Raw genomic sequence first — 27,186 nt, 5'->3', positions numbered from 1 at the left:
TGAGAGAAATGCTGTAACTATCAGAGTGACGTGAGATAAATGGGGTAACGTTAACTTTGGATTGAGAGAAATGCAGTAACCATCAGAGAGTGGCGTTAGAGAAATCCTGTAATTATCAGAGAGTGGCGTAAGAGAAATGTTGTAACTATCAGAGAGTGACGTGAGAGAAATGCTGTAACCATCAGAGAGTGGCGTGAGAGAAATGCTGTAATTATCAGAGTGGCATGAGATGAATGGGATAACGTTAACTTTCGATTGAAAGAAATGCAGTAACCATCAGAGAGTGGCGTGAGAGAAATGGACTAACCATCAGAGAGTGAGGTAAGAGAAATCAGTTAACCATCAGAGAGTGGGGTGGGAGAAATCAGTTAACCATCAGAGAGTGACGTGAGAGAAATCAGTTAACCATCAGAGTGGCATAAGATAAATGAGGCAGTCATTCGAGTGGTGTGGGAGGAATAAAGCAGTTATTCGTGTGGTGTGAAATAAAATGAAGTAACCATCATGATCTATCAGGATTGTGTGAGAGAAATAAGGACGTCGTCTCTTTTTCCGGAACACAAAATCCCACTGGGTTTCTCGGCATCCCTGTTTTTGTACTTTAATCAATTTCATTTCAAGACTACAATTTCACGAAAAGCTTATCAATAACCTTTTAAACCACCTTTAGTAGAATTTTAATAGAGAAATCAATTGGAAAATGTGACAGATAAATAGAGGCGACCGCGATTCTTCCATTTGCGGAATGGAGATACATTTAATTTCCCTACTGCGATTGCTATCCACTATATTTCATTTCCATGTTCAAAGGTCGAACAGCAATTAAATACGCTTATCTGACACGAAAACACTATAGGAAGTAATAATGAATTCAAAGCTATTATAACCCGGACTGATTATAAATTAGTTACATTAGCCTCTAGATTATTTTTCATATTATCAGGGGATCAAGAAACTGATCGTAAATAAACAGACTTTAACACGTAATAACCATTATGTGAATATATCAAAATAAATTGTTTTGAATATAACGGATTGTTTGTTTATTTTCCAATTACTCTGAATAATTACCAGATTCCATGGTAAATTTATAAGATGTTTGTTAGAAACGTAGGCCTATTGGGTATCTTTAACACCAATCGCAACCTATAGTCAGAATGGTCTTTCTGGCACCTTCGAATCTGTGAAATTTTGAAACTAATGATTAAAGTATACTTCTTCATATGGCGTATATTATTATACCGATTTCAGAATACACAAAGATGGAAGTCATATTGACTTTATCGAAAGTGCTAAGATGTAAGATAATTTCTTTTAGGTAAAGCTCATCCGGTGTTGTCGGTGGTCTCTGTCGGACTACACAAGCAATTAAAGTCAGAAGGAATTCATTGACTCTCATTATATTTCCCAATATCTAGCGTAAATCGAAATAAAGTTAAAGTTTTAAATAGTATGAAAATTAACAACTTTGCCATTGTTAATTTTTATCAATGCATCATTGAAAAACATTAAACTCTCACCTTACAAATGGGTCGCATCCATTATCACTTCCACAAGATCGACTTGGGAGATTTCTCGCCTTGATCAATGTTACTAATAGTTTCTCAGTTTCCCTTTCATATTCCACAGCAAACCAAACACGCCCGATATGGTCCCTAGGTACTTCATAAATATCGTCTTCGTCGGCTATCCGATATAATGTAGGATCTATGGATCCCAAGGCATATGCTCCTGAAATCAGAAGACAATATCATTAAGTAATTGAAAGAAATCGTAAAGAAGATTGGTAGATGTATTTATGTTCGTTTCATCCAAGGGACAGACACGCTCACAAAACGTTTATCTTGTCTACAAGTATTATTTTTGACATTAGCACTATAAATCAAATCAAACCATTGACTGTTTCAATAAAGGAAGAATATTTACGGGAAAGTGAAGGTTCCCCTGTGAGAATCGAACTTGTGAAATTGCTGTACGGATTAAATGAAATAAACTAATAACCCAGTGACCTATTTTATTGGTCTCTATAGCTTTCCACCCACAGCCAGGCTAGCATAAGTTCATATCGCAATACTGAATAATTATTGGTATGAGTTTTTCGTTAAGACTAATAAAAAGGGGGGGCGTCATATAGTGTTTAATGAGAAATTTGGCAAGAACGGCGGTAATGGCATTAGCTTCCTTTTTCGATTTCCAATTGCCCTCAAACATGGGATACTGAAAAACACACTCCTCTCAAGAGTAATTCACTATGCTGACAAAGATTCGTACCATCTATTTCATGATAAACAACCGAGAACGCTGTCCCAAATAGACCAAAATTTTCGGCTGGGTGAGGGGTTGTATCAGCTGGCTACAGCTAAGCCAATACCTTTGGTGGCAGTGGCTGGCTGGACATAACACCAGCTAGCTGGCCGCAGCTTTCAGAAAACTACCTTTCGCATTAAGTGCCACAAATACTAGATGGTAAATGATTCTCTTTAAGACTGACCGGTTCCATAACCAAGATTTCTAATGCAAATTGGTTGCAAAGGAAATTGTTAACTAAATTCTGAATTTCAACATTTTAATCCAGATCATGAAAAATACAACTACATGGCACGTGGAAAGTTTTTCTTAAATAAGATTCAAAATTCTAGATTTACAGACAACAATATTTTTTACCAAATACTTAACAATATGTTTGTGAGAACTTGCTTTCAACATACGTACATGTTCATGCTTAAAATTAAAATGCATGAGTTGAAAGACTTCAGTGCGCAGTATGAAAAGTAACCAAATTAGGTTCTAATATACAAGTTTAAAAGAGTCTTCAGCTGGGTATATCTGGATCTTCCAATATCTGGTCTACAATTTAACTTTACTAACCCAGCAAAGAATTACAAGTCATGACAATACTTGATGTCGTCATGAATAAAGAAGATCATGTTCAAATTAAGTGAACTTCGTTTAGCATCATAAATAAACCGGTAGTGGAAAGATTTTCCACTGACACACTTGATGAAGGAATTCAGAACCAGATGGGGCTTTTCATACTGAAGTGACACTTGGCGAGCGCCGGTGGAAGTAACACGGCGGCGGCTGACTGGTTTAAAAAGCAGACCGACAGCGGCTTGTGGCGGCTTAGAGATTTTCGGCGGCTCACATTCCCAAAATAAGCATATGCTACCAGAAAAAAATGATAACGTTAGAAATGCGGCTCGCTATTGATTTTTAGAAGGTTTTAAGCCCCAATGTGCACTAACCAAATTTATCTTCTCTTGTGAGACATGAGATATGACCAAATAAATATTTTAAGGTACGATATCTTTCAAAATTTTAGAATAACCATAGCTGTAAATTCAATTTTGGAACTGTAGGAAGATCTGCAATGGAATTATTTTAATCAAGGAATTAAAGTTAAACCACAGCTTTCACGTGTGAAGACAGTACACAGGGGTTACATGTATAAATCTAATGAGTGCAGCTAAGGATAGCTTTTAAACAGAGTTAAAAATTGAAAGGTTTCTACAAATAATATTGACATAGGTCAGATTTGTAACCCGAGCAGCAATTGTATTATAAAAAATTGATCTCAGAATGTCAAATTTGTCAACAGTGGTAAACTATCGTTCACTCAACTCTAAATTCTTTCTACAGAGTGACGCAAATGATCGATAAATGAAGGAAACTATATCATGTTTATAGGTCAGGTCATGTTAGCTTCTTTATACTTTCTAAATGAATGCAAAGGAAACATCAATGCACTACCAATTAGCATTCAGGTTTCAGTCTGAAGACTTTTTTGGATTCTAGCTCAAAGTACGTACATGTAGTCTACATGTAGGAGATATCATGGGTGTCCCCAGTTTCCTTGAGACCTTATATATGTTATTTTGCAACGCAGAATACTGCAATTTCAATTTGATTTATACAACAAAAGTATTTAACCGTGTCCACAATTCATGAGATGAATAGTAATGCTTAATTCATTAATGAAATACACCAGACACGAACGGTTGCTATGTGTATGAAACAGATTGACAGTCAAAATTAGAAGCATCAGAATATCTCCGAAGCTTATACTACAGGGAACAAGGATCGTACACACACATGACAGTAGGTATGGACAGGGCTCTAACAAGACAAGACACAATACAATATGTTCCTTAAGCATGCAACGTTACATGCTTATGATAATGATCATCTGAATAATCGTACCGTTGCTTAAGAAACATGGACACAATACTGAATACAGGAGAGTCTCAAGTGAGTCGAGAACTGGCTCAGATCCATGACAATAACCAGAGTACACTATGAGTCGTATGAAGCATGAAGATATTTGATAGCTGGATCAAGTTCTGTAGAAGAATAAGCAAACTTCATATAACTCAAGTTTCTAAGATGCTCGTAATCTCTTTGCATTAGTGGGTTAATTTTAAAGTCATTCTAACGACTAATTATGGACGATCGTTAACTATTTAATGAAAGCGGCTATTCATTCTCGAATTCCTACACTTGTCATGATCTTTAAATAATGGCACAGAAAGACAAACAAACTGAGGAACATTCAGTCTTGTGTCAATATGTCAGAGGCTTTGAATTTGAGTTAAACAATGATCTTCAATTCTTCTCCAGCTATTGTTATTTAAGATATGTTTTCAATCAAACTAAAGGAGCCAAAGTGACAGATTCCAGTACAATATCATCCAACTAACCTTTAACACCATCAAATTTTATCTCTGAAATATTTATCATACTTGAGTTTAGATTAGACTGTAGAATTAGAATTCCCTACTGATTCCCCACTCATTCCTTTATTCTTAAGATTTTGAACTACTTTTTCTTCTGGTATTTTACATACTTAGTTTGAGTCATTGTTCTTCAGAAAGTACAAATAGGTTTGTTTGTGTTACAGATGTGGCTATGTTACGCTATAACACTGAGTCAGTAGTGAACAGTTAAGCCAGATGTTAGTTTTGCCATATTGTTTGTAAGATTTTGATATAACATACTGTTATCGATGGCAGCTGTCACAAAGTTGTTTAATATCATGGAGCGAAGGGACCTTTAGTTAACAACAAGTAAGTCATGTTGGTTAAATCTATCATATTGAGGACGGAACAAGAATGGTATTGCCCTCCTATTTTAACTAAAAATGTATTTGACACCTTTAATCGTAAAAAAAAAGTAACATGTTTTCTTATATTGCCCCAAACAATATTAGCATTCAAACGATGGTTATTTATACCACTCCATATACATGTAATATATATATTTTTGAATGTACTAAAAGACAAGATCTCCAAATCTATTTCGACTTTCGGAATGGCATGTTAAATTGCCAAATCCAGTCAATGCAGTCAGTTGACATTAGATGTTCCATCTCTCTAGATACACCCATCACTGCAGCCGGCTTTATAAGAAGTTACCACCTTGCACTCAAGTGAAGTCGTGTCCACCAGCAGAGTCATCAGCCTATTGTGATATATCAAATAAACAGTATTAAATTTTGTTGTTTTGACTCTCTAAAAAGGATGCCGAGTTGACAAACCCAGTTGCAAACTAAGGAGTGTGAGCATGTCATACAGCTAGTGACACTTCTGTCACAGATTTGAGTTCAAGAGCTCATAGGTTGAAGAATGACCTGGTGATCTATTTTACACACAGCACAGCCTAGTGCACCCACATAACATATAATAAGATGAAAATAATTACAAGACATCGAAACAAACAAGAGTGAGAAGTATTATTATTATTTGTTCAAGCAATAAATAAAGAAATCATTAATAATAGACTTAAAGCATGTAGACAGACACAGGTTTCAGATTGATTGTTTTTCAGCACGATATCTTCACATTTACTCTTGACAAAAACTGGGTCTTTTCTAAATATTAGTGTCTGTTCCTTTCTAATCGACTTGACAAAAGAAAATACGCAAAATTGTTAATTTTATAGGAGAGAAATGTCAGAGATTACCTTATAGGACTATTGGAGATTAGACTATCTCTCGACTTCAGTTAGCTATAATTGATTTGTGAAATATTTATGAAGAAGATACCAAGATATTGTTATGTTTTGAATCAAAGGATCGTGCTTTCTTAGAGCTCAATATTCTATGTTAAGTCGAAAATTACTCAGCTCGATCTCACAACCGTTTATAAGGTACACTACCGAGTCTTCAAGTTTCAGGCTCTAGCGCACTCAAGACACTGAATAAAGTAAGTAAATCTCAACTACCAAATGAAGATAGTACCCGATAACCTAACTGACTGTTACGTATGCAACTTAAATACGTCATTTTGGTTGTAAAGGGATCGTATACAAAAAGATTTCATTTGATTTCAGTTCTTATATAATTATATAATGAGGCAACAGGTGTAAACAATTGTTATATTGTGTCGCATTTAAGACATTCAAACAATTTGCCAATAATATTGTGTTCGGTTGTCTGGCTTCGAACGTTAACCCACATTCCATATAATATTTATGGTGTTTTTAACTATGTTTAAACAAATTTAGTTCTGTTATATGCTAGTTGTAAGTAACGTCTTAGGCACTGAACACGATCTATTTATTGGCTTCCGTTGGAAATATTCCAAACGAAATTTATTCTCACAAGAGATTTACCAACAATTTGTTCATACGGCTAAGAGATATTTTGGGTTCATTTTTTTCTTCTAAATTTTCTTTATTTTGACAAAATCACGTTTATAAGAATGATTGTAGAAGAAAAAATTCGACAAAAATCTCTATGATTTGTAAATACGTGAATGTTTATCCTTAGTGTGATAAAGTATGAGGCACTAATGCCGATTCCATTGGTTTATGTCTGATTAAGAAGGTTTTCTAAAGGATTACCAGGAATCAGCGCATTCTCGTCTATCTTCTATAAAATAATCATTAAACATTATCGACATGTAGTTTTCGTTTACCAGAAGATTTCAACACATCATGTAAAGTGTAACCATTACAACAAATTTATCTTGATATATCTAAATGCTTTGTATATCGATTATATCGGACAGATTTAAACCGTTGGAAATTGAACTATAAAGTTAATTAACCGGAAACGAAGTAAAGTGTTATTATGACCCCAATCTCTCAAATGTGTATCAATTATTTTTATTTAGCTATTTATTAAGTGTACGTTGTATATGGCTCGTTGGAAAAACCATCTTGGCTTGTTCATCGTTTCCTCATCTTTATATACCACTGCATTAATCAGTTCTCTTAAATGACAAGGTTTCAACAATTTACCGTCAGAGGCAGGGGATGTATTATATCATTTTTCGTCAATTAATAATTTTAAGTGCTTGTCGTTAGTTTTAATAACTCGCGTCAACGACAATCAACTTCATGGTGATTCCGGCTTCGTGTGTTTATGGTTTCCTCAATTAATACTTTTGAGTGTTTATCGTTTCTGACGTCAACAACAATCATCTTGGGGTGATTCCGGAAATCTATTATCAATACCATATTTTCATTAAATTGGTGATAACTGTTTGCTGGATCAAGATTCTGTTATCACTTTTGCATCATTTAATCATGATAGTGTTCTGACGATACTCTCGGGACGTCGTTAATGGCATTAATATTTCATCTTATTAATATAACACCAGACCCATTACATAATAATTTCACTCCATATTAATTAAGTCACAATCAAACATTTAATTAGTTAATTAGAACATAGCGTTCACGTTCACCCCCGACCGAGACCTACTAAATAAATATCTTATCTTATTAATATGAAGTGATATATATATATATATATATTACATAATTATTTGTCTCTGAGTTAATTACCTGTCTTTTATACAAAACTAAGACTGTGTGGTAGGATTAAAGATGAAGTAATATATTTCTAAACAACCTTGACGACCAAGACGTCAATATTTAGTCTGAAACCCACAAAATATCAATTTTTTTACGTCATGTAATTAAATGAATGTTAACTTGTTTTCTTACGGGTTGTAAGTAAAAATTTATTTTTATTTAAACTATAGTACCTAGTAGAAGTGGTAGTAGTAGTCGTACCTAGTATTATTGGTATAACTAGTACCCTGTAGAAATGGCAGTAAGTAGTAGTATATATGTATATTTGTAGTAGTGGTGGTAAGTATTAGTAGTAGTAGAAAAAGTGTAAAAAATATGCAAACCTCACTCTAAAGATAGGTCAAATTAATGTGCAACAAAATTAATGGGACAACCATCTCAGATAATTTTGAATTTCAAAGAACTTTATCTGCAACAAGAAACACTTATTGCCAATGCGCTAAATACACAAGAAACATCTCCAGGACTCAAACAGCACTAGAATATTGTCACCAGGAACTCCAGTCATAAATACGAAATAAAAATCGATTGAAACTTGATTACAAGAAATTTGATCCAAATAAAAACATAGTAATTATTTATCTAAACGTCAGCCAGACAGAATTTATAAAACAATAATGATGTATTAAGAGACAATAAACCATCTTTTATTTTGGCAGATAAATAATTTAAAAACATACGTTACTATTATTAATCCCTGTTTTCTTCCCTGTTATTGTCTAGTATTTTTCTTCAGCCTTTAAACTAAAAGTTCATAAAAAAGGTATTCAATCGGAGCTTCATTTAAATCAGCACAGAGCAGGTTATATATTGTTGTCTGCTAGTTTGATTCTTTATCCTTAAAGAAATAGAACGTCTTAGAATACACTATCCTATGGCTTTTATTTGTGTTTAAAAGTGATCATTGGTCAAATAAGTATGCATCCCACACTTTATCAATTTTGAAAAAAAAAGCGAAAATAAAACTATATTAAAAAAAACAAGTGATCAACCGATGACTCCGTTCAGTTTGAGAAAAAATAGTCTGGGTTATCAACGCTAAAACAGGAAAAAGGAAAAGCCCTTCAAAGCGCACGCGCAAAATGGCAATCATCTTCCGGTGTATACAAACAAACTTTGCCAATGATTAATATTCGTTGAAAATTATGTCAGTGGTCGAGAAATCATTCTAAATTATATGAATTTATGTATCGTACATTTCTCAAAAAACATCTGACGATGTCGAGGTCAAATCAAGAGTAGAGGTCAAGGACGCGGGAAACCCCGTGTAAGAGTTACTTCCCCTTATGATTACACCGGATTTCCAAGTCTCACAATTTGAAAATGAATTTCGATGTATTCAGCGTTTTATAATTAATTACTTTTGTGGATTTATCGGATTTTAGAGGGATTTTGAGGTGTAGTTATGACACCAGGTAAGTCTGATGGTCTGATGGATATATACTGTTTTTGGCCAAAACGGTCAATTCCTTTAAAGCTTAAAGCTCCAGAGTACATGCCCAAAAGTGGTAACCTAATCAATCTGAGTTCCACGAAAATCAGCATTGTGGCGGGGTGTTTCAAGTGAGGCAAATTAAAATCCGAATAACTTAATGCCACTCTTTCGGGGAATCCATATAGCTAATGTTTGGTTTATTATAGTTCATGACTCTTCTTGATCTTAAGTTATATAATTCATGTACAGAAGCGGATTGTTAAAAGAAATTTCTAGGTATACGTACAAAATAACCGAGTTACATGCTTGTTATTTAATAATCTGACAGAATTTATGTAGAAGAAAATCCACTCTGATCAGACTTTTATATCATCTTCCGGCACGACTACATAACAGATAAATTATATTTGATATATAAGACATGAGAAAATCGTTATAGCGAGAAAATTGGGTAGCCTAAATTTCTCTCATATTGGCTTCTCGAGAACGGTGGTTTTACAAACCTATTATATTAAATATCTTGAAGCCTTTTCGTGTATGTATGATGGAATTATTGTAACCATAATGAAAAAAATCACCAAAGTAAAGTCAATGCCATAACCGTTTCAAAGCCGAGTAACTAGGACAAGAAGCTATGCAATTCCATTCTGGAATTTCAACACACATCCATATAACATGTGTAATGTAGTAAAGAGTATAGCTATTTGACAAGGGATAAGGACACTTTCAACGACTCTAAGAAAAAAAAGGTATATTAACCTCCAAAGATTATTATGTAGGCCCACAAAATACAATTACCATCACGTTTATGCTGAAAATATACCGATGTTCTGTGCAACTAGCTGTCCACGTTAAAGATATCTCGACAGTCGGAAATCGAGAAAGAATAGGATTATACTACCGTCCCTGTTCCCGTACACTGTAACGCGTTAAGGTGAATTTATACCTCTGACGCCGTCAATTGCCGTGATACGTCAGCAAACGGTTAACGGCGTCAGCTGACGATTACCGTGCATTACCAAGAGTAAACAAATGTACGAAGACGCTCTCGTGCGCCGAACTATTTTCAAGATTCGATTGTTTGTGTTGTCTAATAGCTTCATGTGATTGGTTGAAACTCTGAAGTATGCAAATTCACGTCGTAAAGGTGGATTTATACTTCTGACGCCGTCAGCGCATATCAGATCGTACTCGTCGTATAACACAAACAGCGCAAGTCGGCGTAAAATTTTCCATGAATTTTACGTCGGCGTTTAAACCAATCACAAGAAGGTATTAGACAACATGGCATAAACTGGTATAGACCTACAATTTCAGATTTACAACCATTCTCAGAAAATTTATTCGGTTACACTTGTTAATACCACTAAGAGAGAATAATAACATCGGAAGTGGTTCTGGTTGTCTTAATGTATTTATTTTATATAAACATTTTCTTCAAATAAATATTGACTATTACATGCTTCAGGTGTTTTTTGTAACTCTCTTATATTTCTTATGTTTCACAAAAATGATATCCATATTTCATATAAATGGCTTCTTCGCCTCCTTCTCAATTATTTTTGATTCAAGTACACAATTTTCTAGAATTTTATTGGCTTTATTTATCTATATGTAATGTGTACATAAAGATAGATGTATTCAAATTGTTCTTCCTGTTTTGTAGGATGTAGATTCGACAGGATGGTTGATGTGATGTAAGAAAAGGATGTTAAAGAACAATGCTGTATATTAACGACAGTAAAAGAATTTTCTAGAAACCAAATAAATTGAAAGACATAAAATATTGTAATAAAAATAACATTTTGGATTTTAATATATACAGTGCAGCGATGTCAATCTGGAAACCTTGATGGAAAATGGTGTTTTATTTTCAGTCTTCAAACTTTATGTCCAAGACATAAAGCCCCTTATTCCCACTTATTCACACGGGACTGGAATTCAAATAGGAACAAGCATAATTTATTATGTGGTCTAATTATAGAAAAGGAAGGGGTGAAGTGGTAAGGGGCGAAATGAGAAGGGACAAATGGGTATGGGGAGAACTGGGAAAGGGGTATATTGAGAAGGGGGCGTTATGAGAAAGGTGCAAAATAGCAAGGAGCGATATGGTAAAGGGGCGAAGCGGGTTAGGAGCGAAAAAGGAATAGTTTAGGGGCGATTTGGGAGGGGGCGAAATTAGATGGGGCGATGTGGGAAGACACCGCAATGTCGTACAGGTCATGTTCATCTAACCTAAACACCCAATCGCACGCTGTGGATGGGTCCAATAGTTATTAAAAAGTGTTTTGAGGGAAAGGGAGGCGAGGGGACTTACTATTTCTAGTCTGAAGCCTTCGTTTTTCTTTTTAAGTTATGTATTATGCCATTACATACTAGTGTAATATCAAAAAAGTGCATTTATTCATATTACAAACCTAATTGATGATCAAGATTTGCATTTTGTTTTATTGATTTACAAAGGCTATTCAAAGGTTATCTAATTAATTCACTTAAACTGTAAGCTACTAATGACTTCTTTGACTGATAGAACGAACAAATAAGAAGTTCAAGGATTATCAGTATTTATTAGAATGAAATTACTGTGAGGTTTCAGTAGGTTAGGTTATGTCATAATCTGAGATCAGTCCTTTTACCTCAACTCAATAATTACGATCTGTTACATGATGCTTCTGATACGAGTTACCAAGTCCTGATTTGTTAATGTTACATTCCCCAAAGACAACACAGCTAAAAACACATTGTAATGTTCATTAATGTCTTTTTAAAAGTTTCTAGCTTCTGCAAGGCATTATGCTATTTAAAGGAATACTATATACGTCTTAGAATGAACAATATGCAATTAAATATTGAAAAACGCTTAATATTAAGATTTTAAAAGTGTTTTTCAATTATTACTTAGTTTTATGAATTTTCCAATTTAACAGATTTTACAGTGATTCTGTTGTAACTTTATGACACTGATGAATATATACTCATATTGACCATTCTTGAGAACTTAGTAGTATCACTTTAAAAAACTAAAAAGTCTAGTTTCTGCTTGATATAGGTATATCAGTAACAAAACAACAGTATATTCTAGTTTCTACTTGAGGTATTCAGTAACAAAACAACAATATGCTTTAGTTTCTACTTGACATTATGATATAGGTATTTCAGTCACCAAACAACAATATGTTCTAGTTTCTGCTTGACATTATGATATAGGTATTTCAGTCACCAAACAACAATATGTTCTAGTTTCTACTTGACATTATGATATAGGTATTTCAGTCACCAAACAACAATATGTTCTAGTTTCTGCTTGACATTATGATATAGGTATTTCAGTAACAAAACAACAATATGCTTTAGTTTCTACTTGACATTATGATATAGGTATTTCAGTCACCAAACAACAATATGTTCTAGTTTCTGCTTGACATTATGATATAGGTATTTCAGTCACCAAACAACAATATGTTCTAGTTTCTGCTTGACATTATGATATAGGTATTTCAGTCACCAAACAACAATATGTTCTAGTTTCTGCTTGACATTATGATATAGGTATTTCAGTCACCAAACAACAATATGTTCTAGTTTCTGCTTGACATTATGATATAGGTATTTCAGTCACCAAACAACAATATGTTCTAGTTTCTGCTTGACATTATGATATAGGTATTTCAGTCACCAAACAACAATATGTTCTAGTTTCTGCTTGAGATTATGATATAGGTTTTCAGTAACAAACAGTATATTCTAGTTTTTGCTGGACATAATGATGTAGGTTTTCAATAACAAAACAACAGTATGTTCTAGTTTCCGCTTGACATTGTGATATAGGTATTCAGTAACAAAACAACAATATGCTCTAGATTCTGCTTGACATGATAGTCTAGTAAACAAACAATGGTATGTTCAGACTGATATAGGATACTTATATATTGTCTAGTTTATGATTAAGATATATTTGCCCGAAGCCACATAAAGAACTACTGGAGTTTTAATCTGTAGATATATAACGTTATGAATTCCATACTGTTTATTACAGGATTCTGTCAACAATGTAACATTTTGTAATTATCTCGAAAAAAAAATTGCCTCAACGTTACATTAGTCACGCCTTTCTGATGGAATAAATATACCAAGTACTAACGATCCGAACCGCAAAACGAAACCCGAAATAAGAACAACATATTGGCGAAACCTAGTAGCAGCTAATGAACTACATTATTCAAATGAGGAAGTATATCGATCATAAGTGAAAAATTAATTAATACTGAAAAATGGTATCAGGTGTCTGCAAACATGACAAATAGGAACGTACAAACAAAAATAGTGACCTGACTGATGGTTACGTTAAATCGACACGGTTGTTGTTTAATCAAACAGAGTTAAAAATAGCGCTGATTTTATCAGATGGTTGCTGGTGTAAATCAGTTGACAATTATAATAAAGAAATAGTTGCTTCTTCTTTCAATCCATTTTATGTTAGACCAAGGGCATGTTTTAGTCGCCAACTAGACATGATACTAAATTAACTTCAATATTTGAAGAAAGTATAGTTAGTTATTAGGAAATTCAGAATGGATAAATTGGTCTCAAAGTATTTTAAACATGTGAGGCATGTCAGTATTATTACCATGCTTATTTGGAATAATCAGATTAATCTATAATAGGTTATAAGGAAATAGAGAGAGACCTCTTGTTTCTGTCTGAGTAAATTACAAAATATAGGGTGTTTTTATAAGCCAAAGATACGAAAAACTCTGATGTAACGACCATTTCTTTCCATTTGCGATTTAGTAATTTCATTTGCCTTTGATAATTTGATAAACGGTGTTCCACATCTGACGCCCTCTACAATTTCTGTGTTTAACACAATTACATTCAATGGAAATGCACAATGATTTTGTGTGGTTCTTATTTTTTTTAACTTAATACTGCGCAAGATTCAGAAAAAAACGAATCAACATTGCAGTAAGCCATTTCTAAAAATTTGCTGAATGAAGATTTCAATTTAGTACAAGTATCGAAATAGATGGAGTCAATTTAATGTTTTCTTAGATTCTTTTTTTTAACACTTTTGGCTTTCAAGGAATCGATAGACGTTGAAATAAATCTGTTCACTACACATTATCACAATCTCCTCACTGCTGTTGGTTAGATTTCAGTCAACATTGTAAATTGTTAGAATAGGAAATGTAACATGAAATAGAGAAACACTTAGTCTCTATAAATACGTGTTAGTCAAACATAAAAAATTAGCTAAAAATTTATTGGTTAAAATACTGGGTTTAAAGTTTATATTGAAGGCTATTGTAAAAGCTGAAATGAGGATGCATTTTAAACATGTCAATCGTTTTTAAACATCCAACAATTCTAAGCTGTAGTTACTTTTGCTTTTGAAAGTAGTATCATGCTCTAATTTCTTGTTCAAATAATTTGTAATGCAAACTGCCTTCGTTTATTGAAGTTATCGAGAAGAGAAGAAAACAAATACTTTTCTCTTAATGGTCTTCCAAATAATGTAAGCTCCGTTTACTTGTCAAATATCACTGCAGTCAGGTGGGTAGATGTGGTTGCGTAACCTTTCCCTCATTAATAAAACCGTCGTAGACAAACAGTTTACTGATGCCATTTATCTGTATCAATAATGAAATATTAGTATCTCTACTTGTTTACGTCTCCATGTCAATGTTTATAAAATAATGCGGTAAATATATTAATGGTCGTATCATAGAGGGTACCATTGAAACCTCTTACACTTAAAATATGATATTTAATAACCCTATAAGCTTTTAGCTTCTGGGCCAAAGTCCAAAGGTATTATTAAAGTTAAGATCCATTATTAAAGTCTGTACTGTAAATGGAGATGGAATCAGGTCATTTTAATTAGACACATGATACACAAGAGTTTCTCAACCCAGCACCCTTTCATGGAGTCCACACAGTAAAAATGAACATTTTGTATACTAGCCATATACTCATCTTTGTAGAATTGTTCGTCCCCACGCCATATCTTTAGTATAGCTTGTCTTTGGTGCTAGAGTTGTGCCAACTGGTGTGAATAATAGCCAATATTTATTGTGTAACAAAGAAGTAAGTGACGGTTTTCTCTGGGGATGAAATCCGGAACACCAGCTGTTAGTTCGAGAGAATCGCAAAGAGCAGGCGGATCTTTACACAACGAATGCCATTGAATTCATGTATTTGGAACAGTGCAATGCTTTTGTTAGCAGATCAGAAATTCTGGCATAAATGCTTCTCAAAGGTCGTTCATGACAGCTATAAATGCTAAAATACTCAAAAAATGTTAAAATCTTACGAGCTGTCATAAATTGCTTGTGAATTATTTTAGAAATATTATATTTTGTAATAACTGTAAAATAATGTAAATGTGAAGATAAAAATCATTCCAATATTTATTGATATGACTCGAATTACAGACTTATATTACTCATTCTGTTTCAACAAAATCGATATTCAACCAATATATTGTAGTAAATAATGATCTAAATTTCTTTCCCAGATGTAGAATCAAATCTACGGGAATTTTGATGATGAAGACAAAATATTAAAGAGAACAATTTCGCAAGCATATATTGGGATTCTCTTTTCCCAGTATTATTTGAGCAGATTTTTAGACCAGTATCTGTTTTTTTTTTTACATTTTGAAAAATTTGATGCAACTTCTCGTTGGAGGAGTCCACTACTATACTACCTTTACTTCCGTTTTTGCAATTTTTAAGGAATTATGAATGTATTTAAAATACACAATCAGAAGGCATTCCAGACATCTTTACAAAAAAGCCACGAAAACAGTACAAGCTTGCAGGAGATTAAAATACTAGTATATATTACTTGTTTCAAAGTTCTAAAACAATAACTAAAACTGTAATACAAAAGAAATTATTTATTCTAACACCTGGTAATCTATAAGTTCGTCGAGGTTTAAGGAGATAATTTCTAAATTCACCTTTATACGCTCAATACTAAGGGAAATATTTTCTCCCATAAAACCCAGAAATATATGTAACTTACATAGGTATCAAACGTTGATTTCAAAAGCAAAAGATTAGACAATTGACATAATAGAATTCAAAATTCACAAATTTGATATAGAAATTGGTCTTACCTGGTATTTCAACAGAAGGTCGTTTTCCAGTTGGTGAAGCCGGTTCTGATCCACCACCAACATTATTCTCATCCCATCGTCCATCATGTCGTCTACCCGAGGGCGGTGTTCCTTGGGATGGCACAGTAAATGGTATCTGTTTCAAACTGCAAGGCAGAACCAATAATGAATTGTAGCGGCGAAGCATTCTCTCTGCTATCATTGTGTGAGACATTGATAAAACGTTTTATAAGGCAAGAGTGAATATCTAATCTTGTTAAGCTAAGACGTAGAAAAACAGACCACGTTCATGAAGGAATGTAAGTGGAAGGTTAGTGTCTCTGTCCAAAAGAACTCAACTTTTATGGAGTTAAAAGTAACAGTTTGTATTCGCAAGTTCGGAATATCCGTTCTCTCTAGCAAACACTAACAACACCGTTAATAAAGCAAATATATATGTTAATATGGCATATAACAATTAATACATAAAAGAATCTGAAAAAGTGGTAGCAATGCTGACGGAAGCACTAAAAAAGCTATAAAAAAATATAACTGCCGTTATCACAGATGTATTAATAAGGCTTATCTTGGCATGCTTGTGGAATCCGAAATAAGTTGTCACATTAAGTGCATGGCAAACACAAATAGATCTAAAAGGTTCGGTCTTCCTTTTCCGCAAGTTTTATTTCGCAACAGACTTTAACAGTTAAATTAATACTTAAAGCTCAAAAACCATGAAGTAATGTAAATTCCACTTATTTGTCCATGGTTATGTTAAAAACCTCTGCAAAGAAATTAAATAAAGATGCTCCATGCAACTCTTTAAGGCATTAAATGTGAAGGATAACAAGGTATACACTCGAGTTATCTTTTAAGTAGCACCTGAAATCCGCAATTCCTGTCACAAGATGATTCAATTAAACAGAAAAGAGTCAAGAAGTGAGGAAGTAAAGTCAAATCCAGATTGAAATTAATCCTACTATGTTTCCCACTACTTCGCCGTTAATCCGGATAATCAAGGGAGAGGATAAGTGAACTAATCAATGCGTTGAACAAAGTAAGTAACAAATTGTGGGAAGGAATCGATACTTCGGTACAAGAGTGTGATTGTTAGCTTATGTTCTGTGTTGAACCGTGATTGGCTAAATTACACTATGATTGGCGATATTACTATTGTGATTTGACTTGAAAAATTGTCTCGTCGCTAATATTCAACAATTTTGCTTTATGAGAAATGTCAGAGTCATCAACACGCGCGCATCTCTAATTTTTCATTCACCTTCAGCTATATAACTATCTCAATTAGTTTCACTGTCAGAAATTCCAACAAGAGAAGAGTCGGTAATATAGAATATATTTCCACGTGAAATGGTGGAACACCTCTTCTGTATTCCTTAACCCCATTGATTCGGATTCTGAAAATTGATATAATTTTGCCCAAACCTAGGTGTTGTAATTGCTGCAATGCTCCATTTTTAATACAGATTGTGTCTAAGACTTCACAACAAGAACAAGTGAAGTTAGTGACATTCGGTCAAGACTGGCGTTAAAGTGTGAATGAAGTCAATATGTGATCAAGACGCTGTTTCACTCCAGTGACTTATAAAAGACAGTATTTAAAGGGATTCCACAGAGGTTTACTAAAATTTGTATGTGTATCGGGGACACTGACAACAAATATGTGCATCCTTTCAATCTTCAGAAACGTCTATGCAATTCGACTTAAACTGGGCGTTTTATGACCAGATTATAGAAAAGTCTGGATAATATTCGTTGCTTTTGCGACAGTATCGTTATTAATACCAAGGTTCGGTAAAATTGCATAAACCACAGGCGTCTGATGGAAAGTTTCAATGGTATAACTGTTCCCAGATACAGATAGAAATTTTAGAAAACCTCTTTACAATAAGAGTATTTTATACGAGTTTGAATAAAATGTGTGATATTCAGCTGACACATTACTTTTCCTTACTCGGTTCAGTTTATTCTGTGAACCTGAAGACTTTCAGTACATTATTGGAATTCCACTGTTAAACATGTTATAGCATATTGATATATTTAAACCACAGATGCGTCAATATTCATCTCGATATTCTAGGTTGGTCTAAACCAAGAAGATTGTGGATTATGTCAAAGTTCGAAATATTCTTATACGAATATTTATAGAATATAAGATATTATTATACAATTATTTATAGAATATAAGATATTATTATACAATTATTTATAGAATATAAGATATTATTATACAATTATTTATAGAATATAAGATATTATTATACAATTATTTATAGAATATAAGATATTATTATACAATTATTTATAGAATATAAGATATTAATATACAATTATGTATAGAATATAAGATATTATTATACAATTATTTATGGAAAGTAAGATACGATAACAAATGCGTATAAGGTTTACAAGAATAATGCCAGTGACGACACCAGGCGGAAATCGTTCATCTATATATTTCTGGTGAAAACTGACACAAGCGACAGGTTTACAAACGAGAGTTTCTAATTAAAGTGGTATTTATCTTGGTGAAATAGAGGACTTAAATCTAAGACCAACCAACTTGAATAAAATGTCGATTTATATGCGACAGATTTGAGATGTCTGCCTGGGGGTTATATCTTATTTATAAGATCGGCATAACTAAGAGTTAGACAAATTCCATTACTATAGAATATATTACAATTAAACATCAATTATTAAACGGACCTTTTATTTCTGAAACGTTTAGCAATCCGCTCATTTGATAAAACCTATCACTCACACGCCATATTGTCCTTAACTCGATATAGATTATGGTAATAATGGTGTACAAAACGTGGTGCAATGAAGATTGAAATACGTCTGCCCAGGAATCTTCTCTAATGCTTTAGCAGGTAATGAAGATTTACTAGCATTGAATTTCTTAAAATAATGCACATTAAAATATTACTGTAGGAGCACGAACGTCAATGTAACATCCTCACACTTCGGATCACTCAAACTGTAAATGGATAGAGGACTGACAGAGGAAAGATTCCATGTTGTATAGATATTACCGAATTCTATTTGACTGCTTGATCAAAGATTACCACATACATTATCACAACCTTAAATGTAACAACATCATCATTTGGCTATTTACAATGCCCCTTTCCATTTGAAATAAAGGTAAAAATTGTCTCGCTCAATTAGTAAGATAATGGATCACGTCCAAATTCAGTTTTGCGTGCATATGGCAAAAAAAAATGTTTGTTAAAATCGTATACTTTATACACACAATTTAGGTGTTATACTGTTTCTGTCTTCGTTTTCTCCGAGGAGATATTGGCCATACATTGTCATATAAAACTAAATATTGATTTGAGATCAAGTTGGTCCTACATTGCTTATTAATTTAATCTATTTTGGTAGCCATCTTAATGTGGTACGATTCGAATTTCGGCCAAATAACCATATAAAGTTTTTCTCCCCTCAATAACATGAATGTCTGATATTGGTTCCACAGGTAGAATAATTAAAATAGCTTGAGGCACTAATAATAAGCAGGTCATTAAACCGTAAACTACGGTATAATATTGCACAGAATGAATGATTACAAGTATTGAGTTAATTAATAACACTTCACACGAATCTGTCAAATTAAATTCAGATAAAACATACAAGCTCGGAGAATTTCTCAATTGTGGAAGCAGAAACACAACTATTTTTGATATCAGCAAAGTGGAATGTTCGTCAAGAATTAGGTTTCAGCAATGGTTTTAAGATTTTGAATAAGAATCTTCATGAAAATGTCGGGGTGATAAAGCCATTCACACCGTGGCATTGGGTGGTATAACTTAATCCACATTTCGCGCAATGACCTACTAGCAGGATGTTGAATTGATTTTAAAAAACATTCCCAGAGTGACAGCGGGTGTTACGGTCTAACTTGAATGATATAAGATTGGGAATTAATCTGTCAATCTGCATTGGAGATTTGACAAGTACGTGTACCTCAGCACATAAAGCAATTTAAAACAACGAAATATACAAGAAAAGTTTTTGTATTCTACAAAGCCGGAATATTGGGACACATCTAGAATAACATGTCCATGTCCAAAAGAGATCACGAAATCAATTCTTCAGAGCAATAATGCAATGTGTTTTATTATAGAAAAAGTAACAATTCCAACTGAAACCTAATAACCGTCTATTCTGCTTACAGCTAATGACATTGAATGGAAATGGACTTAATGAAAATATAATTATTAGTATCCGTCCGTTAATATTATTGGAAATAAAACTAAGTATTATTAATGTAAGTAAAATGAAATTAGAATCACGCCATTTACATTCCATGTAAATATAAGGAGGTTGTCTTCAGCATTAAAAGTACTTGTAATCCTTTTAATACACCATACACCACAGAGGCATTTCGTTGTCTGATATTTGTTTTTCATGCTGATAAATCTCATTTCAACGATAATGTTTCTAATGAGTATCGTCTAGTTCGTCTATATATCACCGAAGCGTACCTATTGAGCTGACCAAAGTTAGCAGTTCCTGGAGTGCTTAAAATATTGCCGAAATTGAGATGTCATTTGGTGACGAACGCATCTGTTTAATGTTAATAGTCAAGTCCACTAGTTGTCTAGTTCGGATGACCAATAAACTGAGGATCAACCCAACTTGTTCTGAATCCAAGTGGAGAAAGTTATCCAGTTAAGGCCAAATTGATTGCTTTCATTGGCTTTCAGTAAGGCGCACAATTTAATTTTTAACCGACCATTAGTGCATGCGACATGCAATTGATTTGTTAAAACACTAAACATGTATTTAATATCTAACCAAGATCATTTCCTAATATCATTTTATAAGGAGTTAAGTAGACAATTATACAGAAAGAGTAATAATTATTATGCTTATTTCTTATTCACAGAATAATTTTCGTGTTATAAAGTCGAATGAATATGACTCATAGATTTTAATCGAGGTATTTTATGACATAAGCATTTAAATATGGAAGCAAAGCTTGGGCAAAATAGGCTTTGCAGGTTACCTTCACAGTTTTGTGCAGAAACAGGGCAACTGTAACTGTCTCTGGATTAAAAAATGGATTCTGTTCTGATTCATTAAGTATTTTCAATAAGCCAGCAGTTTTATTCCAAAAATCCCTTTTAATGACATTTGCAAGAGTAAACTATCTGGTTACGTATGAACCACATTTTCGACGTACGCGAAACCACAATGACACAGATTGCTGTAGGTGTCCCTTATACAGATAAATTAGGCAAGGAAACCTCTATTAAATCATTCTGGTTTTCTGCTTTTATGAAATCAAGAGTTAAGTACTGAGTAAAATACGCGGTCAGCTCTGCCCATAATCGAGATATTATTCCGTTTACAACATAAAATAATTGATCATTGATATCTGATCGTAGTATTATTAGTCCAAGGGAGGCAATCGTATTGGAATAACTGAAAATAGTTCTATAAGAAACAGTATTATTCTGAAGTAAATGTCACGCATCGCCGCTGGGTAAATAATGGCTACATCTTAAGACAAGATTGTTTTAACATGTTCCTTTTGCATTAAATTCAGCACGAGTCTTAGTTAACAAAAGATGTTTAAGCTCGGGAAAATGAGCTCGGATGGTACAAAGAGTACAGCTAAAAATAACTATGTAGCAACTGAATACCAACCGCCTAATCGGAGACCTCGGATTTTATAATAATCTTAATATTATTTCTAAAGCAACTACGTGACAGTAAGTACACCACCAGACTTCCAACATAAGGAACATTCAATATTTTGCATATCTGCCCGCTCATGCAAATATTTTCCGAATCAACGATTTTGAAGGTTAAGACCTTTTGAGTGATTATTTATGTTGATTCAAAAAGAATTGGCACATTATCTACCAGTCTTCACAATTCCCACTTCTCTAATCCATCCGAATTTTCTTGAATACGGTATTTAATCCGGAAATGCTCTTTACTTTACAGTATAATGGTTCTAATCACCATGTCTCATCTAAGGTCAGATCAATTTTGCACTCTGCAAGTACCTTAAGGAGTATCTGCAGAGCTTCTGTGACACCTGTTAGGTATAATAGGAAATGGATAACTAAAACTTCTGTATCGAACGTGCTCTTATGGTTCTTTGTTCGATAACATTAGTCAATGGAACCTGGTTGACAATATCGAGTTCGTTTAGCCCATTAATTTACCTGATGTAGATAGCATATTAAATGTAAGAAAGTACAAGGAGTCGAAACGATTGGGAACCAAGGATTTAGAAAGTATGTTTGTTATAAAAGACGTAGAAATTTCTTAATGAAGATAATAATAAGGCTAATACTACATGAATTAGTAGGAAAGATTGGTCTATAAATATATAATAACTTATACTCATTGGTCTTATATAGATCTAGTGCATCATATCACCATCTTCCTCTTCTGTTTTTATCAAGTGCTCATATAATACATAATTGATATATTCCCGGAGGGAAATCGTCAACTGAAGGTAGGCTTAAGTCGACTGTCTTATTGGACCTACTGTCTTCCTACACTCCTACATCTGGACATGCTCTTCGTGATTAAACAAAACTATCATATTGAAAAACTGACCGATTGCTAGTAACTGTGATCAACTGGATGATAGCATATTTTGACCGCTCATCATGACTTAAAGCACTTACGAAGCCCTTTAATCATTTTCCTCTTATTTGTAGCCAATTCCTTACTTTTATTCAATTGGGTGATGAGTGTATTGTCTGAAATTGTATAATAACCAATTTCAATCACCGACAATGTGTCGCAGTGAACAATACCAATGAATATCAGGAGAATTTCAATACCGGTTACTCTTGAAAGTGGTAAAGTCTCAAGCGTCCAGCCTAAATATCCACGAAATGACAGTATTTAGAGTCAAATCTCATTGTGAAGTAAGAATCAATCTGGAATTCTAAAAGAAGTTCAAAACGCTGGCATTATTCTTGTCTTATTGACAGATTTTGTCTGAAATCAGGCGAAAAGAGAAAAACGCAACTAGACAATGATATCACGCTTCAACGATTCGGTTTATTAAAATAATATCGGACGAATAGATGTCTCTCTTTTACTACAATGAACATTTCAATTCCATTTCCTATTTTCTGAAATAATCATCTAATCCGAGTTTTATTCTTTAATGTTTCAGTGTGATATAATACGATTTGAAACTGGAAGTAACATACTTCTCTTTTTAGCTTTCTTAAAGAATTTGACCTTTGTTTCAAAATGGGCGAGATACAGAAACGAATGGGTATTTATTTCGAGATTCAGTAACGTTAAAAAATATTAAAATTCATCATCAATGATTAAAACTAATTAGCTATCACAAAAGAAACAAAGGTAGGGCATAATTATGCTATTTTTATACCAAAAGGTTAAAACAATCTTATCTTCTTTTAGAAAGCATATTAGTCATAGTCAGTTTTACTTTTATCTAGAAAAAGGTAATATTAGCTTTCTAAGAGTATTGGAACCCACTGATATAATAATATATACTTCTGATATTTTAGAATTTAGGCTTTAAATTCATGTTTTGGTCTCTTGATACTCTGAATCTATAGGTAAAAGTTTGATCACTGTGTGTCATAAAAGTAATATTTGTGCTAGTAGGCCTAAGTACAATTAAAGTTTTCTGTATGCTTATTATGGTTCGACCAGCATTGATCTTGCAACAATCCACATTCTACATGTACAATACCTAAGATCTAACTTTCCAATGCGCTGATATATAGGGATGAATATACGCAAATATCTAGGGTGCGCTAATACAGTCGGATTTCAATTCATCTAGTTCCCACCCTGGGGATACCAACTAACACCTCAAGTATTTCCTAGACCATATCAGCATTCAGACCTCTTTCAAATGGCGACTTGCAGTTTACTCATGATAGGTGAATCTTATTCACGTGTGCCTTATTGTACGAAGAGTACAAGTAAGAGAGCCACACGACACCTTACACCAAAACACAATTTCTTAAAATTCCATGTTTTAAGGAGCAAATACAAATAGAACTTTCAATTAGCGTATCGAATAAATCTTTGATCTAAAGTTATCTTCGACATAGACAATTCAAGTAAAAGTGAAACGTTACGTTTCTAATCTTTAATTAAACTAAATCGTCGTTTAATTCATTGGGGACAATGTTGATAATGTCACCACGTATCCAATTTGACCTTTTAAATGAAATCCCCCAATTATTTATTTCCAATAAAGGAAGTTAAAATATCAAGAGGAAAGTCGACGAAAACTAATTATAGTCATAATTAGAGCAGATACATTCCTTAAACGGCTTAGATATTTTACGATGGTATCGAATTTATTTGAAATATACCTGAACTGTATGCACCGTTCGATCTAAGGTAATTGTGCCTTTTAGAGAAAGATACCTTAATCTTTGCAAATCATTATAATGTCATCTTTCACAAAGAAGACTTGGATCGAAATTTCAAAGTAAGGCCAATTTCAATCTAGGAATGAAGGACACGCTTCTACCAAGAGCATACAATAAGATCAACATGGACAAGTTCTATATGGAAATATTCAATTCTTATATTAATTTCAGATATTCAATATTTATTATTAATATTTATATAAATAGTTGTTACAGTAATTCCTATTGTGAAAAATCATTAATTTGAAGTAATTTGTACTTACAACCTGAACATTCCTTCTACATTAAACACCTAACAATGGCCCCTCGTATCAACTCGTTAACTCCTAATGCGACTGTCACTTGCTGTCATAGATGACAAAATGACTATAGAGGAGAAAATGGAATCTTCCTTCTCTGTTGTTTACTCCTAGTTTCGCTTCCTATCCTTTAAACATGATTAGTAATTTTACATCAGACACGTACAGATATCTTGAAGGAATACTAGAGTAGAAACGTGCGACACAAGATAAAATGCCTCGAGATCTAATGATTTAATCAGCATATAAAGAGTAGATCGTTGTGTTCGATCAACTGAATATCGATATATACTTTTCAATACTTTACTTTACTTCAATCAGTAACATGATTAAAGGGAAATGCCCTTCTAATAACGAGCATCACAAAACAAACCTGCATCTATTGATACGAAATGAAACCAAATGTTTTGCTAACAGAACGCAAGTATAGTGCCATTTTTGCTGTTTTGAATCCACAGGTGCGAGGTGATTTTATTTGATGTTCGTATCACCAATTGTTGGTAGATATTAGTTGTTGGTAAGAATTTTAAGCAGTAATTACCATTTGATAAGTTGATGACCAGTTGTTGATAATTATTAAGCATTATTGGAGCTTAAAATACCATTACTCTGAATTTTATTCGAATTAAATTATTTTGCGATAATTGTCAGTTTTTTTTTCTGGAATGACCGAACGTTGGATGGAATCGGAATGGTACAAACAGAAGAATAAGTAAGTGTCTTTCATACACATACATAGGCTAAAGAACCTCTTTTGATACGGTTTTTGTGGTTATTCTGCATGCATCTTATTTGATCTGTCAATTATTCATACATTCATACACTCTTAATTACCAATTTGATATGCTTATGCATTTATTTAGAATTGTTTAATGGCCAAGGTGTAAGTTATATATGATCAATTGTGTATACCCCAGAAGCTTTTCAAATCAATTGGAAACTGATACAAGTATTCTTGATAACAGAAACCTCGTGAGGCAGACCTATTTAAAACTTCACGAGAAGAATGCTATAATTACATCCGACATTTATCTTTAACTGAAACTACTTCAAAAGGTAGAATTCATAGTTTATACATGAATCAATGCCTACCAAATTAAACTGTATTTCAGAATTCCGTTCAAAGTATGAAGCTCATTGGAGGCAACTTCTTTTGCCATTGGGGTGCTATATACTGAATTGAAACTGCAGTTAATAGTTATCATTGGCCCAAGAGTTAACAAAAGGTTGACAATGTCAGTGGTTACGAGATGAAGTTACATATTAGGAGTTTTCAACCCTTTCTACTTGCCCTTTCAGGATCCTAATCGATTGTATTACCCCCCTAGATTAAGACAATATGATAATGACAACTTTAAATGTTTTCACCAGCGAAGCAGGCTCGAGGTACTGACATGGAAAAAGCGTTTCGTTGTTCAGATGAAACATTAAACCGAGACCCCGTGATCTTTCGACAGTTGCGTTCTCTCACTGAATACGACACGACGCTGTCCTTCACATGTCAAATATGGAAAGAAAAGTATTGTTTAAAACTCAATTTCTTTATATTCCATTGCTGGAATTCTGTCATTATTCTTCATCTACATGATATTATATCGCGGAAGTCCACATGATTGGTCCATTTCCAATTATAATTGGAATTAATCATAGCCTTTCTTCAAGCAGTTTTGGTAACCATGTATAAATTACATAATCCAAGAAAAATGTTACGAGTCACATGCTGTTATTAACTCAACATTCTTATTGATTTTATCACAATCACTCTTATTTCTTTTCTTTCAAATTTACATGCTAATAATTTATGTCACGGCCAACGGAGATAAAAGACTTGTACACAGAACATGTTTTACATTAAATGGGTCGTTGATATATTTACAGTCTAATAGTTTTAAGTTGTCTTTGTCATGCAATTTATTTACCAGTATAGAGCAGATTTCTAATGAATTGTATTTCAGATCAATGAAAAATAGCAAGATAACATACACATTTTACATTAATAGAGATTAAAGTATACTTTTACTGTTTGAAGATGAAATGAATGAGTTTTACGTCCAACTATGCTGCATTCTGCAATAATAAGATTTTTAAACATTTTTACAAATTGAT

At 33.3% G+C, this 27,186-nt stretch overlaps 1 protein-coding gene across 1 annotated transcript in view; it reads right to left on the bottom strand.

The window, feature by feature from the left end:
* The window catches only part of Syt15b (synaptotagmin 15b), a 31,261-nt gene extending 6,083 nt beyond the window's left edge, over positions 1 to 25,178 (bottom strand). The window contains exons 1-3 of the mRNA XM_009062164.1: positions 25,045 to 25,178; positions 16,377 to 16,522; positions 1,521 to 1,731 (exon numbers count right to left, since the gene is read on the bottom strand). Of these exons, the coding sequence (XP_009060412.1) occupies positions 1,521 to 1,731; positions 16,377 to 16,522; positions 25,045 to 25,055 (368 nt within the window). The 5' untranslated portion in view covers positions 25,056 to 25,178. The remainder of the gene's footprint in view (positions 1 to 1,520; positions 1,732 to 16,376; positions 16,523 to 25,044) is intronic.
* Positions 25,179 to 27,186: the final 2,008 nt, after the last annotated feature.

This window comes from Lottia gigantea (genome assembly GCF_000327385.1).
Source record: "Lottia gigantea unplaced genomic scaffold LOTGIsca_5, whole genome shotgun sequence".
In the NCBI taxonomy this organism is placed as follows: Eukaryota; Metazoa; Mollusca; class Gastropoda; family Lottiidae; genus Lottia; species Lottia gigantea.
The sequence above is the reverse complement of the archived record's forward strand: the minus strand, read 5'-3'. Positions and strand labels throughout refer to the sequence as shown.